The following is an 18,500-nucleotide window of genomic DNA, read 5'->3' as shown; positions in this document are numbered from 1 at the left end:
CACAATGCTGTTTATTAGCAATCGGTGTCGATTGAATCGGTCGCCATTTGTCTGATTGCTGCTTGTTTATTCAAGATAACAGTTTCATTTTATATTGACATCTGAATAAATACTTCCACAAATCTGCTACGTGATCCGGGATCCCTACAATCAAAATTAAATTTGTAACGCGATTCTTAGTGTGTGTGTTGCCAAATTTGCGTGCTGCACCATTATTACTTGCATTGGAAACCACAAGAACATACTAACACGTGAACATAATCAAAATCCGAACTCAAATTCAATAAAACAAGGGGCAAAGTATTACAGCAAGAAAACTTTATATGGATACTCATGAAAAAGTACGAGGACAATAAGATTATATAAGACGAGGTGTTCCGGAAGAGTAAGCGTCTTCTGCTTCATTGACGATACCCGCCATGTAAATCTTAGTCAATGAACGTAAGTAATGTAAAGGAAGCTTGATGTTAAAAATACCTCATAGATTTCTCCCGCCAAGTAAATATAAATCCTACCAAGTAATGTCATGTTCCCAAAAATGAAAATATGGTTAATAAGAAAGCAACAACTTGATTCATTAACGAGGAAGAGATATTGGTAACTTTATATCACATTAGGGAATGTGATATCCCTTAATGTCTTTCATCGAACTTTCCTACAACCTTCACCGACCTCCGTCTCTCGAACCCACGCGATTGGAAGATTTGTAATAAGCTGTCAGCAAACTTTCTCACAACCGTCATTAACCCAAATATTACGAACCCAGGTGATATAAGATTTAAAAAGGCTGTCAACTGTTAGTGTTAGTAGTATAGTGCGGAACAGATATTTTGGACAGTTCAGTGGTAAATTGTCAATACAGGTATACTAATTTGTTATAGTAACGTGGTTTCTTTTCACTTCCATTTCAGGAACTTTGATGCCGATGTGCACTATTGCAAAGTGCTACCATCACGTAAGCACTTAGTGTTAGACAATGATCAAACCTTGACCATGATGAATAAACACATCCAAACCTTGACCGATACATAGACAGATACACATCAAAGCATTGACAGTGAAGTATGTACATCTATCTTACAGACATATACCCACATAAGTGGTTACAAGACATGTAAATGGTGTCCATTTCAAGGCCAGACTGATCTTGACCATGAACTGAACAAACGAGACACTTAAGTGACGGATGGGTATACTCAAATATATTCTCAGACACTTTGTTTAAAAAAAATAACTTTGAAAATTAATCTAATCGAGTAGCTCACATGTTTCCCGTGTTGAAGTGGAGGTATTGTCTTTTCTCTTATCAAATATACTAACACCAAAAAAACTGGCTGTCGCAGGAACTGCGTCAACTGTTGTTTAAGTGCAGAAGTGCGCTGTTCGGAAACTTTAATGTGAATAAGAAAAATAATTAACCAAAACCATGTACAGGGTTTCTGCTATCTTGTATCCATTTGTTTTAATCACGGTTAATGACTTTTACTTACAATTATTCTATTTCAAAAGTGAATGAAAATAATAAGAAAGCATGTACTTCAACAAAATCACAATTCACTTACAAAAATCTATCACACACGGTAAAGATAGCGTTCTTCTAAAATAATCAAGTATATGCAAACTATAAAAAATATTGAATAATATATGACTTATGCACAACCCGATAAAACCTCTGACAGTTCTGTTGATCAATTTTGTTTTTCCTCTGTCATCTTCTAGGTTTTAATAAATCACGCCCTCAGCATCACTGACGAGTCACATAGGGACGAAGTTGTATAATACTGTTAAATTCATTACTTGACTCTACTATATCTAATGCTAAATTGGTATTGGAAGGTGTTATTCACATGTGTGTTTTTAGTACAATCTTTGATATTTGATGATCTAATAAGGTTGAAATTTTTCAATTAACCACCAATATGTAATTGTAAAAGTTTTACAAGAAATAGGAATACTTAAATAATTTTCTTTAACACTGACCAATACGGATGCTTTACTGTTTCTACTGCGTCTTTCCCCTCTCAACAAAATACTCAAAGAAGAAAGCAACTCCACGTACAATCACCTTGTAAAGCCTAATACTTTTATTTATTTATCAAACCTAATTCACCATTTTAAATGTGACAATGTATAAGATATTTAGTACATAAACCTTGATTAAGTAGTACATATAAACGCATATAGATTCTGACAGCTCAAGTAATGTAAATGTCGTGATATTGATAGGAACATGATTTCGACCTTCGGTAGACACTCCTCGTTTGCCTGACCATATGTTATCTTCACTAAACCACTCAGACCATAAGAAAAGGATGGGACCCTTTGTGATTGATACGCACGAGTCTTCCTCATGGGAGTTATCACGATTACCGGTGATAATGGTTCTACCTTTCAACAAACATAAACAAACAGTTGATCGATATAAACTTGTCTTTTCCCTGTGTTTTTTAATACCACGTATAAGATTGTATAAAAGACACACACGTGAATAATACCTTTCAATACATTAAGAAAAAGAGCAGAGTCAAATAATTAGCTATTCATATATATGATGAAGATTTGTGACAATTTTAATTCATATCGAGCACATCTATTTTATATATTCTATTTATTAGAGATAACATTTTATAAAAGTAACACGACATTCTCTTTGATGAAAAACCAATCTGGTTGTTTGATGTTAATTTTTCGCGTTTTAAGTGTAAATTCCGTATTAGTTATTAGTACAAACATGGATAGAATCATATAAAATCAATATGCAGATAAAAGTAACAGAAATAAATGGAAAGACAATAAGTATATCAGTGGAAGTAGTATCAAACAATTTAATTACCAAAAGAAAACCCCATTTGAATTCAGTTCTTAACGTTTAGTAAGTAACCCGATATTATTTGAGAATGATGTTTTACAAATGTAATATTCAGACGTGTTCATGAAATGAAAGAAAAATTATTGCATTTGTATCATGATATGGATGTTAAAACGTTATGTTGAAGGAAGCCTTTGATTTGTTCAGTACAAGAACATGGGAAATATGCCATATTATCCTTAAAAGTTTAGAGGCTTTTATAATCCGGTCACGATTTATCTGTTTTTAGTCGAACATCTAGAATGTTGACACGTGGCAAAGTCGTTTAAGTTTAAATGATCTAGGTTGGTAAATGTGGTAAATTACTTGTTGTGACTGAAATAAATGTACTCAGGTGATCTTTACACCGTGATTAATATGCTTGACCAACTTAAGTTGGAATGACCAAAGCCAAATATTGGACCTGATCAATAGGAATTTCAAATACAAAGAGATTAAGATAATTTCAAATGTTTTTGTTATTTGTCTCTCTCATACACTCTATCATTGCTAACGTCTGGTAGCTTTTCAATCACCTTTACAGTGCCTTTGTGAAAATACCTAAAAGAAAGATATGAAACTCTCTGCGGTCCTTGCTGTTGGTACATATAGTTGTATTATCCTTGCCAAAACGAACACAATTACCATAACATAGACTATTAGAACTGAAACTTGATGAGTGATCTCAAAGAGAAGTTATATGCAATGAAATACATATGTGGGTTAGTTTGTTGCAGTAACTTGTTTCATATCAAGTACCATTTTCTGAAAAAAGAACATGACAAAAACTAAACCACTGCGATAAAGTTCCATATCAGTACCAATGTGACAATACATCATTTACGAAATCTCATTTCGCTTGTACCTTTTCAAGGGATTTCTTGTAGAGATTTTCTTTGTCCATGTGTTGCATTGGTTCTGTGAATTTGTATTCAAAATATCATTTTGTTAAAGTGTAGGGAATTTATGCTTGTTTCTTTTTTCAGGCGAAAATGAAAAAAAAAAAAAAAAAAAATCAAAAAGAAATTGTATACAAATAAAAAAAAATTATAAATGCATCTATGGTTAATGGAAATTCATAAAAAATAATAGATCTTAATTCCTCTGCGCTTATCAATTTGTTAAAACATATAAAGATCTGTTAGCATATACTACATGTAGTTTAATATTCATGAATATTTACATGCATTTTGTTGTAAAAATTCAATATTAAAAGAAAAATGAAAATGATGAAATTAATTTCACTTTCGGGATAGCGGACCTTCTCTTTTGACGTTTTTTCGGTTTTCTTCAGTCGCCTTCTATGTTTTAACAATTTAGGCTCTTAGCGTTCTTTGCGAGTTCTAAAAAAACAAAATGGCTGTGTGATGCAGTCTCATTCACTATTTGGATTTACTGTATCTAATTCTGAATTGAGAATGCTATTCACTGGTGCGTTTCTTGTACAATATACATACATGTTTCCTAAAATCAAAATACTAATGTAATTGGCATATACTGAAATGTCTGGAGGTGTGTCTATGCAATTAACTGACTAAGGGGTATTAGAAGGTCACTGTGTTGGAAGGTTGTCAAAGTTTGGAAATGAATCGCTGCTCTTATCAACACGTCATCAACTTTTGTCCATTCTAGTTGATTGCTTACCAACCCAGGTCACCAATACTTGGAATGACCTCGTACTGACCCAGTTATGTACCTTCCAAACAAGACAAACCGTACCTGGTTAAAACATTACATCTGGTGTGATACTAGTACAATTACCAAGCATTGTAAATGACAAAATGCAAATTTTAGTTACAGAACATTTTTTTTATGAAACCACATAAGTTATAAATCGTCTATACATATGTCTAAAAATGTATCAGATCATAGTTAACATGTTAGGAAATTGCCATAAAGTATTGCAATGTTTTATTTCTATTTTGTTAAAATGGCATATCAGTGTTAAAACATGTCTGGACAATTGCAGCAAGGGAGATGAGATGTGTGTTAAAAAGTTTAAATGTTTCAGTGTCTACATTAAAGACATTCTCAGCCACTTGACAAAAATTTGGATTTTATTAGATTATTTGATTACCTTAAAATATTTGTTTAAGACATAATTTATTCCCTTTTCTGTGATATATTCAGTCAGAATTTAAATATTACACTCAGGCTCTTTGGGGGTGTGTCTCATTAAACTGGCTGGAGGTGTGTCAGATACCATTTTGGAGGAAGGTCGCCAATATCTAGAAAACATCGTACAGCTCCTATCAATACGTCATTGGTGCTTTGGCTATCCCATGTAATTGATTTCCGACTCCGGTCACAAGCACCGTTCTGACCCTTACATTGAGTGAATTATCGTGGTACCATTACCATTATTTCTGACCCGGTGACATACTTTCTATTTTGGCCCAGTCACAATTGGCATATCAATTAAAACTATTTACTTTTATAAATGAATACAAATAAAGATAATCATAATGTTATCAGTGCGCCCTAGAAATGCAATCTTGGATGTTATCATTTGACGGGTCGGGCTTAGGCAAGTCGACCTATCTACGGGCACGTTATCCATATATAACTCTATCACACACATTACTACGTTTCATTCAGAAAACCCCTGTCCGATGAGTTATCACTATGGAGTCTACAGTAACAATTTTATGGATTGCTCTTTTTGTAATTACACTTCCAGGTAGGTCCATAATCATATTATTCTATCTTGTAGTTAACATTGCATTATTTTTTTTTTATTTATTTTGGACAAAAGCTATTTTTTTTTATTGTTTTGAGGATAAATTTTGAAAGAAACAAAATCGATCTTTGTGATGAAAGATGATTCGGCAAAGTATCGTAATGGAGAAACAATCTGGAAAATCAACGTCTATGATATTGTAAACGAGAACAAAAATCTGGAAAATTCGTATCTAGAGCATCTTTATCGAGAAAGGGATATGGAAAATCATAAAGTATTGCATCGCAATAGAGAAAATCTGTAAATTCACCATCTAAGCAATGGTTATCGGGTAAACATATAGAAATTGGCACCAAGACGATCGTTATCGAGAAAGAAATCGGGAAATCTATCGCTGAGAGCATCCTAGACCGTTGAGAAAGAGGTTAACAACAATGCATGTTTTAGAAGGGTGAATTAAGCTTGGAAATATGTATTCATCTTATATGTAAATCCTTTATAGAATAAGTGTATTAGTTATTTTGTCATCAATACTCAAATCTTAATTAACACTTATGAAATAATAGAAGTTAAAACATGAAATTTTAAATAATTAACTGAAAATTAACCAAAAATTCAAAACAAGAGAAAATTGATTTTAACTTTTTATTAAGCTTTAACTTCCGTATAAGCAACAAGCCCACGACAACAGGCCACGGAACATCATAACAGATAAGGTTAAATGATATCTCTTATCCGAGTTTGTTATTGTACTTCAAATTGATTGTTCATGAATATCCGGACAATTATGTCAAATCAATGATGTTATTTATTTCATGGTGATTTAACGTACGTTGTTACACGTCACGACTCCGGTGCACGTAAACAAATTGCTGTACCCACGTCCGGTCTGTGTGGACGAGACACGGACTAACCATTGCGTGTCCACATCAGTTGTTATACCAACTGTTGGTTAAACATTTATGTTTTTTCTCGCTTAGCCTATTGATTGAGTTATCTTTCTATTCTATACAGAATACAAAATCCAGACATAACGTGCATTCCGTCATAAAAATCTGCCACCCGAACCAAATTATCTTTACAAGATGACCTTATTTATTGTAAAGCAAGCATTATTCTTTGTAAACATCTACATCTTTATGTTTCGTAAAGGCATCTGGTGCTCTTTTTTAAGGAATATGATAGCATTATGATAATATATTTGCAGTAGTATATTTGAAGTTTTTCGTCCTTTTGATTGCTTAGATATATTATGCCAAACTTATATTCAAAGTATTCATGCTGAATGTATTTATTGAAAATTATTAATACATCCTCGATACTCCAGGGGATAAAATCACTTTCTCTCTCGGTACCCCGGAAAATGATCATGGTAAAATTGAAGCTTCCATCGCGACACCTTGTGGACAAGACTAAAAAACTAGTTTGATCCTTTGATATACACCATAACGGAAATATAATGACTTTGAAGTAAGGTGTCGCTCCTTTGTGATCTTCACAAAAGCGCATCAGAATTTGATTGGTCAGTTTTTGTTCCCATGGATCCAATCAAATTCGTTCGCTAATGCCTTCAGTTTTGCCATGACATCTTCCAAACTCAAATACTTCAAATTTTGGCCCTTAGCATCACTGACGAGTCCTGTACGATGCAGCTTGATTAATTGTTTGGCTCTAAAGTATCTGACAAGATTCCATTCACTTGTGTGTCTTTTGCACTATCACTAATATCTTAATCTTATATTGTTCCTATGTGTCATCAATCAATTGTTGGTAAAAAAATGAAAAAAAAGTTGGTTTGTATCTTGACTTAGACTTGAGGTAGTATTTCTTCGTTATAGAAACTGTTACAACAGAATCCCCATATGCTGGAACTGTGTCGGTGGTCAATTCCTGCGCTTCAATTAAACTTGATAAGATAAGAAACGCTAGCTGTTCCTTCGATAAGGACATGTGTACCTATCAGAATCTGAATCCTGACGCTAGGTGGGTGCTGAAAAACGAGAAAGTGGGAGGATGGCTTGGATTTGGAAAAACAGGAGAACACACAAACAACGGAGGTGAGTGTAAATGTAAAATAGATGTTAACTAGCCGATTCAATAAACTATGTACGTTTGTATCTTCAATCAACTTTGTCTGAAATATGGCTTTCCGTGCTCTCATATATCCACAGCTTCCGTTTCCGAACATCCTGGCAACAATAAATAGAGTCTATATTACAATGCCCGAAAGTAACCGAGGTATATCGATTGAATTATGATTTAGAATATATGCATCGCTAAGGTAATAGTCTGCATTATTATAGATACGTATAACGTGTTTCTTTATTTGTATCTGGCCTCCGTAAAATCAGTCATCAGCAGTGGTGGGGAGATTGTCAGTAGGTTGATCCCTCCTTCAGCAGTGATGGGGAGATTGTCAGTAGTTTGATCCTCCATCAGCAGTGATGGGGAGATTGTCAGTAGTTTGATCCCTACATCAGCAGTGGTGGGGAGATTGTCAGTAGCTTGATCCCTCCATCAGCAGTGGTGGGGAGATTGTCAGTAGCTTGATCCCTCCATCAGCAGTGGTGGGGAGATTGTCAGTAGCTTGATCCCTCCATCAGCAGTGACGGGGAGATTGTCAGTAGCCAGATCCCTCCATCAGCAGTGGTGGGGAGATTGTCGGTAGCTTGACCCTCCATCAGCAGTGGTGGGGAGATTGTCGGTAGTTTGATCCCTCCATCAGCAGTGGTGGGGAGATTGTCAGTAGCTTGATCCCTCCATCAGCAGTGATGGGGAGATTGTCAGTAGTTTGATCCCTCCATCAGCAGTGATGGGGAGATTGTCAGTAGCTTGATCCCTCCATCAGCAGTGACGGGGAGATTGTCAGTAGCTTGATCCCTCCATCAGCAGTGACGGGGAGATTGTCAGTAGCCAGATCCCTCCATCAGCAGTGGTGGGGAGATTGTCAGTAGCTTGATCCCTCCATCAGCAGTGACGGGGAGATTTTCAGTAGCTTGATCCCTCCATCAGCAGTGGTGGGGAGATTGTCAGTAGCTTGATCCCTCCATCAGCGGTGACGGGGAGATTGTCAGTAGCTTGATCCCTCCATCAGCAGTGGTGGGGAGATTGTCAGTAGCTTGATCCCTCCATCAGCAGTAGTGGGGAGATTGTCAGTAGCTTGTTCCTTCAATCAGCAGTGATAGGGAGTCTGTCAGTAGCTTGATCCCTCCATCAGCAGTGACGGGGAGATTGTCAGTAGCTTGATCCCTCCATCAGCAGTGATGGGGAGATTGTCAGTAGCTTGATCCCTCCATCAGCAGTGACGGGGAGATTGTCAGTAGCTTGATCCCTCCATCAGCAGTGACGGGGAGATTGTCAGTAGCTTGATCCCTCCATCAGCAGTGACGGGGAGATTGTCAGTAGTTTGATCCCTCCGTCAGCAGTGGTGGGGAGATTGTCAGTAGTTTGATCCCTCCATCAGCAGTGATGGGGAGATTGTCAGTAGCTTGATCCCTCCATCAGCAGTGATGGGGAGATTGTCAGTAGTTTGATCCCTCCATCAGCAGTGATGGGGAGATTGTCAGTAGCTTGATCCCTCCATCAGCAGTGACGGGGAGATTGTCAGTAGCTTGATCCCTCCATCAGCAGTGACGGGGAGATTGTCAGTAGCTTGATCCCTCCATCAGCTGTGACGGGGAGATTGTCAGTAGCTTGATCCCTCCATCAGCAGTGACGGGGAGTTTGGGCCAGAGATTGGTGGGGAGCTTGATCCCTCCATCAGCAGTGCCGGGGAGATTGTCGGTAGCTTGATCCCTCCATCAGCAGTGGTGGGGAGATTGTCGGTAGCTTGATCCCTCCATCAGCAGTGACGGGGAGATTGTCGGTAGCTTGATCCCTCCATCAGCAGTGATGGGGAGTTTGTCAGTAGCTTGACCCCTCCATCAGCAGTGATGGGGAGATTGTCAGTAGCTTGTTCCTTCAATCAGCAGTGATGGGGTGTTTGGCAGTAGCTTGATCCCTCCATCAGCAGTGATGGGGAGATTGTCAGTAGCTTTATCACTACATCAGCATAATGTTGGCATTTGTTTAGAAAGTTTGATTGTTTCCAGGGTACTTCATTCAACCGAACACAGGTTCATCGAGGGCTTTGAGAGGAGCTTCGTTTGAATTGGCACTGCCAGAGATATTGGCAGGTGCTTTCTGCCTAGACTTTTGGTATGATGAAAGAGGTAGTTCCGTATCCAGTCTTCAGGTTATCGTAGAGTGCCCAGCTGGTCGCAGGAATATAGCTTGGCAAGGGCACACGGGATCTCATTCATGGAAGCATGTAGCATTGCTCTTACACATGGAAACTCAATACAAGGTATTTCCTATATGTGATCTATTGAAAATTGTGTGATATGTTGGTTTAATTTTTGGCAAAGGTGAGTGATTGATGGTACATTCCTATCTTACATCCTGATAAGATGTTTAAATCCGTATTTTCAAAAAGTATACAGTGACATTTAAAGAGCTAGACCCATTCCGTTATAGATGTTTGTTCATATTTTATTGACTGGAAATGTTGTTGTATGCTAATAGATAATATATAAATGAAGACTTGTATAAAGTTTCGGACTTGAAATTGAAAGGGTACCGGATATATCGGTGCCGGAGTTAGTATCATTAATCAACACCACGATATGAATATTGATGAGAAAAAGTCAGGTGATACGTTCAGACGCGGTCAGAACCAAAACAAAAATGGAGTAAGAGGCGAGTAATTCGTCCATGTGACATCGCTTGTAAAGAGATTTTACCGATAAATGCAATCAATACTCTATATCCTGTATGGACATCACCTAACGTGTGTATTGATAACATCTTCCAATGCTTAGATATGACACAAAAACGTGCAGATTACGTGAAAAACTACGATTAATTGCAAAGAGGCTCTCAAATGGGGGCTACGATACGGTAACGAACATATAGACCATCGCGAAATGGATCTATCTAAAGCGAATATTCGATGATAAGAGTATTTATGAATATGATTTTAGAGTAATACAACACGAGAAAGCCAAACAGAAAGCGATACAAAGTATGAACCAGTTTTCCTACTTTTCGCCTCAGAGTCCGTCAAAACACATTTTCTTCCCCGCTTCCCTCGCACGCTTTCTGCCATATTGGAAGACGGCAGATTTATTTACAGTTCTTTGTGCATGCGTCAGAGGTCAGGACTTCCCGCATAATTCTGAATTAGCACTGAGTCGTTTCGAAATTGTTTTCTAAACTATTTATTACGTTTGATTGGTAACAATTTACTTTAAAATTGCGGTATTACAGGCTTAGTCAGGACTTTTGCTACCCGAGAAAAATAGAAAATCATGAATTTTTTTTATATAAAATAATATCGGTCGAGGAGTGGGTCTGGCTCTTTAAAAGAAGGCCTTTGTAACATAAATTGTTAGAAGCTCCACTTTATTACTTTGAAGTTAGCTTAAAGAATTTTGAGAAAAAACAAAAAGCTGTATTCAATTTACAGGTGATATTTAAAATGGAGAAAGAGGACAGTTCTCGCGTGACTGGCTTAGATGACGTCAATGTTTACTCTGTGGCAACCAATGAAACACGGAGCAAAAGCCAACACCTGTATTGTGAGCAGACGACTGCTGTTATGTTCCTTGATGAAATGACAACAGCGACTATTCCAAACGAGTTCTACGGTAATTTTGTAAAACTAATGTTTAATTAAAGCGTTCCCATTTCAACATATTTCGACAACAATAGGGGACATAATTACTCATTTATAACCAATGAAAGGCTATCTATAGTGCTGATTAACAATTTGGAAGCATCGTATTTGTTGAACCTATTGCCATTTGAGAAACTTTTCTGTCATTCTTCGTATTCATATCCAAACGAAAAATTATACATATTATTTTATTGTGATAAAGCCAACGTCGGAGGTAGTATTACTATAATATTATTATTTGTTTCCTTTATCGCTTGGGCCTACTATCTTGATGAATCCACGACTACAGTTAGTAAATGTGCAGAAGCAGAAGCAATGTTAATGGACTGTATGGCACTGTACTGTACCGCACATGTATCTTAAACAAATTTCATTTTCTAAATCAGTAAGTATATATACGTTATGATGCCAATATCTTTTGATTTCATTACAGGAAATGATTCCGATATCAACTGTACTTTCGAAAACGGTTCCTGCACATGGCATGTAGGTAAAGATAGCGACTTCAACTGGCACATTGGCAACAGCAACGGGACACAAGAGTTATCTGCTCCTAGATCGGATCATACCACTGGCAGTATGTCTTTACTACTTTTACGATGCTGAATTTACAAAGATTTTTAATTCACATGAAAACATTGCATATGCACACGCAAATATGCTTTAAAATTAAAAAAGTGAGAGGATTCAAAAAACAAAATTCATCTTCTCGTTCTTCATGTTTTTGACATTAGAATGGTTTCATCCAAATGTAAATATGTTTGGTATACAACTTTTTTTTTTGTTCTCGAAAGGTCAACCTAATTTTATAATTCCAAAACGAATTTAAAAAGAAAACCTGAATTCTATTTAGATGGAAGATATGCCTACATCCGGGGATCTGAGGCTCGGAGGAGCACATGGAAAGCTGTACTCGAGAGTAACACTATTGAGTCGGAAGTACCTCTGCAGTTTTCCTTTTGGTTTATAATGAATGGTATAGGTGTTGGGTCCCTCAGTGTCTTCCAGATATCATCTGGTAATGTGAGGCAGAAGGTGTGGTCACGTACTGGCCGTCAGGGGCCAGACTGGACACAGGCAGTCATGGAACTCACTTCTGGCTCGTACACGGTGAGACTTGATATTTTATATCAATACGCAACTGTAATGTATTTCGATTCACCCTCTTTACATTGCTAATATAACTTTAATAGAAGCTTTTAGCTACATGGATGTAGATTTTGGTTTGTGGTAGAACTAAAATGGTCACTACAACTGAACGATATTATCTATGGTAAGATTGTTTTCAGGTTTTAAAGTAATTTAAAAAAAGCAATTTTAGAGTATGATCGTTTTATGAAGATAAATGAAAATTTTTTGTCAAACAAATCACCAGTCGTTTTGAAAATGAAATGTAAAATCAGATTGAGTATGAACCCTTCATGTCTATTTACCAGTTAGTGTTCGAAGCCAGTACCAAGTACCACTATCTGAGCGACCTGGCTATCGACGACACCATTCTCACCAACAGTAAGTTTTATGTACAGTTATATCGACTGATACGTGTGTTTCGAATATACATTTGTATAACAATCTGTTAAAGTTGATGAAAATGTTTAAGCATCACTGACGAGTCATATAACAAAGCAGAACTGTATACTGCAGTTTAATCCTTTCACTGGTGTGTCCTTTGTATAACATTTAAAACCTTTGCAGTTGTATGATTATGATAGTATAGAGGTATACCTTAGTAACCATAACCTTTTTGCACCCGCAAGCTCATATAAACAAATATTGCATAACCTAATCCTACTATTGTTGGTTTTCTTTCAATTGCAATTCAGTTACCTTGACAACGACAACGGCTGCTCCGACCACCACGCAGCTGTCCCCCGTGTCCCTTCCGATATCATGTGACTTTGAGGCGGATATGTGTGGGTTTTACCCACCGTCTTCAGATCCTGGCTACGTTATGTGGGAGAGAACACCGAGTCCACTGACTGTTCTCAGCCGTGTGTACGTCATTGGAGACAACACGACGGGATCAGGTAGTTAGCAACTGAAATGGAAAATACGATTTCTACATAGTAACGAAGACATAATTATGCTTTTACAGTAAAAAGCAGGGAAGATACACAACACCTAGTATATACCAAACAAGAAGACAACTTATAAAACAACGGCAACGAAGAAAACATACTGTACATAAACCATACCGACTCATAGATGAATATTACACATGCATTTTAACCGACATCAGCAACTACAGAAATCATTCTGGAAAAGAACGAAATATATACACGCAATACAGCGTAAACACGAATGGGGAAAATACAGTTAGATCACTTAATCATCAGCATTACAAAACTATAACACAAATATTTTCCAATGCAAGAAAAAAACAGCAGAGCATATACTACACGTCACAAAACTATAACAAAAATATTTTCCAATGCAAGGAAAAAACAGCAGAGCATATACTACACGTCGTCAACATACATGAACGCTTGTCAGCATACAAGCGATGATAAATTATAAGCAAGCATAAGTGTGCTAAACTGATAATGCGACGTCAACATCCTCTTTGATATTCATAATTCATGATAATAACCTAACTGTGAATCACATTCACTATAACATCATAAATGCATAAAACAATTTTATTTCTTGACTTAACGCTCAAAAATATAGGTCAATTTTCTGGCTGGGTGCAAACAGTTTTTCTCTATCAGAGGTCAGTATTTTCACACACGGAAACATTGAGTTTTTGTTTGATTTCATAATATGGAATATCGACGAACGTAAATCGTTTATTTCCAGTGCGATTTCAACTTGACTTCTCGTCAACACTGGCTCCTAACCTCTCAAAAAATATGTTGGCTTACAGCTACACTCTTGGTTGTGCTATTGTAGTGCTATGAAGTGGCAGCTAAAAAAACCCAAACAGATCAACATTCCGTGTACGAACTACACTGAATAAGGGAAGAATTTAATTGTATGATATGTTTTATTTCTTGTAAAGTTATGTTGGCTGCAAATTTGCTTGTTTTTCAAACATATTTAATCAAGATAGTTCGCAATCTTGCCGGGAAAGAATTACATCAGTAAGGTTATTTATAGGAAATTCACATTTCTGTTTTAATTGAATTAGTTTGAGCATATCTCGTTTTTCTAACGTAATGTGAAGCTTGTTAAAAATTTGTTGAACAGGTTCGTTTCTGTCACTTCGAGCCAATGGCGCCGAGGCACACCGCGGAGATGTCGCGTCGATAGTTTCACCGGCCTTGGAAGCACAGACAGGTGCTTGCCTTCGCCTTGCCTACATCATGCCAAGTACTCTCAGTGGTACAATCACCGTTTATAAGAGAAACGTACAGACCGGAGAGTTGCGGTTATTGGAACATCTCAGCGGATATTACGGCCAAGATTGGCAAAGTCTTCAGGTCGATGTACAGAGTGATACGACTTTCCAGGTATACCGAAAACCTCAAAGAAATCCATAGTTACAGTGAAGAAAATAAATCTTCAGATGTCTCTGTTAATCCATTCGTCCGAACTATTCTGACGTTCGTCAGCGGCATATATATAAGAATGACAATTTCCTCCCACAATCATCATTTCAGTACGAAGTTTTGAAATTCCATGCAAGTTATAAGTGAATTACTTAAATGATTTAAGAGTAGTTTAACACGTGTGATATGATACTTTAAAACTGGAATGTATTGACTGCTTTATAGATAGAAATTAAAGGATCCTATGCCGGAGAACCAGGAGCAGTTATCGGAGTCGACGATATGGCTTTGGAAAATGCACCATGTACGTATGTAAAGAACATAGGAACATTTTAGTATATCTAATCACTTATTGTTGAGCAGGGAAATTACTTAAATTATTACACGATTCTTCTTGAATAAGGATACTCGTAATCAATATTTTTAGTACTTAGTGTCCAAGCTTTTAGTTTTTAAAAAACAAAGAGCCGTCATATTCATATAAATGGAGGAAAATAATCTAGATGTTCGAAAATGAATCCGTTGTGATTGTAGGCCCCAAAACAACACCATCCCCTCCGCCAACGACAACAACACTCCCTCCTCCGCCATTCGAGGTCAGTCACGTGTGTGGAGACCACGATGAGCAGGACATTTCTAATATGTCCTGCTCATTTGATTCGACTGTATGTTCGTATTCCTCAATCGGAGACAAACTGCAATGGATTCAACACAACGATTCTTATCACATCATTCCGGGAGGAAAAACAGGTGTGTTGATAGATAAAAATGTAAATTAAATTTAATCAATCACATTTCATCAAGCAACATTATTATTTCGTTAAAGATAATTAGAAAAGTTGTAAGTTATTAATATTGATATATGTCACAATTCTGGATAGCAAATAATACTCGTGCGAGTGTGAGAAGGACGAAACAGCAGTAATATTAAGTTCATTCAATATCTGACTCTAACTCTACGTTGTATTTAAAGGTGCTATTCACTTGTGTGTTTATTGTACAAAAGATATTTTGTTCAAATTTCAGGACCTTATATCGTCATTAACACGGCGGATGTATCAACACCACATGGATCCACAGCACAGCTAAAAAGTCCTATCTTTAATGGTCCAGACATATGTCTGACCTTTTGGTACATAAATCCATCCTCGTCTTCTAATTTAGAGGTTTCGATTGAGTTCATTTCCGGTGCTAAATCATTGATTTGGTCAACAGATGGACATGAACATTCCGAATGGCAATCGGTCTCACTGTCAGTGAAAACCAAAGCAACCTACAGGGTGCGTATATTTATAATCGTTTTCCTTCTTGAAACAAAGAAAATGACACGAAATGTTCCAGGAATATAATATTATTTGGTATTACAGATTTGGAAACATAACTCATTTTCTTGATAAGAAACTTAACTCAATCAACATTGTCACACATTTTTCACAGTTTAAATAGACTGCCAATTTTCTGTGCTTAATCTATATTTTCAAATGTCGGTATATGGATAATTTCTCTGTTTACAGCTTGTATTCCAATCGAAAAAATCTAATACGTTTGGACCGGTCGGATTAGACGAAATATATGTTTATGAAACTTCAATGGGTAAATTTTCTTTTCTTTTATACATTACCTACAAATCTCGATAATCATGTCCATGCATTCATTAGTTATAAAAGAGCACTGACACAGCAACTTATGTCTTGTATAAAGATAATATATACATTCTATGGATAAGACTTTGGTTTGTGAATCTAAATGTCGTAACACTACTTAATCTCTGGACAGTGTCATCTTTCGCACAAAATCAAGATTGTTTTATGTTGTGCATGTTGTTTAACATTACTGTGAAGTACAGTGAAGACAAAGCTCGGTGGAGTGTGGGGGTTATTGATGATTTCGTAGGCTATACAATTTTTTTATAATATTAATTCCTTGCCTCAACAAACTGTCTAACGACGCTCAATATCAAAACGATTCTGATTTCTTTTAATCAAAGCAATGTAAGATTACAAATCGAATTTAAGGTCTAAAACCAATAACACAGATGAAAACATAGCTTTTCTACCCACAGTTTCCGTACCACCTCCATCAAAATCGACAAAGACAACCCACACGGTCAGTGCATCCACGCTATCGTCAACTCAGCTGAGAACGGCGCCTGCGTCTTCAACATTGCCACCTATATCCGATTCAGTAACTTTCTCTTCACTTTCACCAATAATTACCTCAACATCGTTACCAAACTCTAGCATTCAAAGCTCAGGAAGGACCTCAACATCCAATCTTGCAAGTACAAAGACGATATCAGTTTTTTCGAAGACTGTGTCATCACAAATGCCAAGCGTCGTTACTTCATCTGTAACAAAATCAGAAACAGCTGAGTTGACAGTGACCGATACTGTTACGCCAGATAATACACTGACCACCAAGATCACATTCAATGAAAGTAACAATGAGAAATCTACAGAGAACAACAGTAGTACAAATACAAAGGCTTTGGCAATAGGGCTTAGTGTGGGTGTATTTGGACTCTGTGGAATCGTGTTAGCAGGCTACCTTCTAAAAAGGAATAAAAAAATTGAAAATCAGAAGGACCCGAGTGTTCCAATGAAAGACGTGAAACAGACCAACGCAATCCAAAATGGAATTGAAACCAATAAAACAACAACAGGTGTAAATGTGATTTGCTATAAAAAACTCGATGTGTAGATTTAAACTATGTACCGAACAAGAGATTTTAAAATATATACGGACGTTTTTAATTTATACACTAGTCGTGTTGCAGCGTTTTACTGCGTGATTACCCTTAAGGTGACCTTTGAACTGAGTATGATTCCTGCTTTGATTCCTGCATTTTAATGAACAAGGATGTCAAAGTTTGCGAAGAGGACAAGATCTGAGAACACATCTTTACAAACTACCGAATAAAACGTTTTACTCATAATAGAAATGTTTAGCTTTAAAGAATGTTGCTTACTGTAAGTGCTTTCCATAAATGAATTCTGACATTTCCATACTTAGACAGGGTCAGAAATGTCGGCTACATGCATGCCATGCCGAGACGGGACATATGTATATATAGATATACAATGAATCCTACGGCATACACCGATGTAGAAATAGGACTACACTGTGGGAACTCTGCCTTTAACATTTAGAGTTTGGTTCAACACAATATCCTGCTACGTGGAAAACATAATGTGTGTTTGTATCAGAAGTATAATCGTGGTCATCTATTGATATACTTGAAACAACTTGTGAATGTGTTATATGATTTACGCATTAGAAAGAAATCATTGCTTTGCTTCTGTATAGTAAATATTCATACATTTAATGTCAAAACTACAAATTCTCGTTATATTATCGTATTGTATGTGGAGGAGAGATTGTGTCGAGAGGTGAAAGCTTAAACATGTACGTGAAAGAGAGGAATGCGGAAAAACGATATGTACATGCATAATTTAATACATATTTGTAAATATGCCATAAATCATGTCAATGAAAATTTATGTTTTTAAAGTCATGTTAAAAACAATTTGCTGTGTTTTGTCGTTACTTAATTAGATCTTTGTTTCGTTATAATGTTTGAGGTTGAAGAGGTGTTTGATTTGATACTGACAGAAAATTATGTATGCATCAGAAAGAGAGCCGACTTAATTAGATTACTTGATGATAAGGAAGTTGGTAGGTGTGATTATAGTTTCTTCCTACATACCAATCAATTCATGGTACGTTATTACTGGATTGCAATAAGTATTATAAGTCCACATAATC

General features: G+C 36.6%; 1 protein-coding gene across 1 annotated transcript; it reads left to right on the top strand.

The window, feature by feature from the left end:
- Nucleotides 1-5,473: 5,473 nt before the first annotated feature.
- On the top strand, nucleotides 5,474-17,435 carry LOC132543305 (MAM and LDL-receptor class A domain-containing protein 1-like). The gene is made up of 14 exons (XM_060206794.1): nucleotides 5,474-5,528; nucleotides 7,367-7,585; nucleotides 9,620-9,873; nucleotides 11,035-11,215; nucleotides 11,678-11,821; nucleotides 12,098-12,354; nucleotides 12,681-12,753; nucleotides 13,068-13,271; nucleotides 14,434-14,696; nucleotides 14,961-15,039; nucleotides 15,270-15,485; nucleotides 15,762-16,015; nucleotides 16,250-16,328; nucleotides 16,798-17,435. The coding sequence occupies exons 1-14, from the start codon at nucleotides 5,474-5,476 to the stop codon at nucleotides 17,433-17,435; spliced, it is 2,916 nt and encodes a 971-aa protein (XP_060062777.1).
- The last annotated feature ends 1,065 nt before the right edge of the window (nucleotides 17,436-18,500 follow it).

The sequence above is a fragment of the Ylistrum balloti genome, unplaced genomic scaffold (genome assembly GCF_031769215.1).
Source record: "Ylistrum balloti isolate Yb309-2 unplaced genomic scaffold, AGI_CSIRO_Ybal_v1 Utg369752, whole genome shotgun sequence".
In the NCBI taxonomy this organism is placed as follows: domain Eukaryota; kingdom Metazoa; phylum Mollusca; class Bivalvia; order Pectinida; family Pectinidae; genus Ylistrum; species Ylistrum balloti.
The sequence above is the reverse complement of the archived record's forward strand: the minus strand, read 5'-3'. Positions and strand labels throughout refer to the sequence as shown.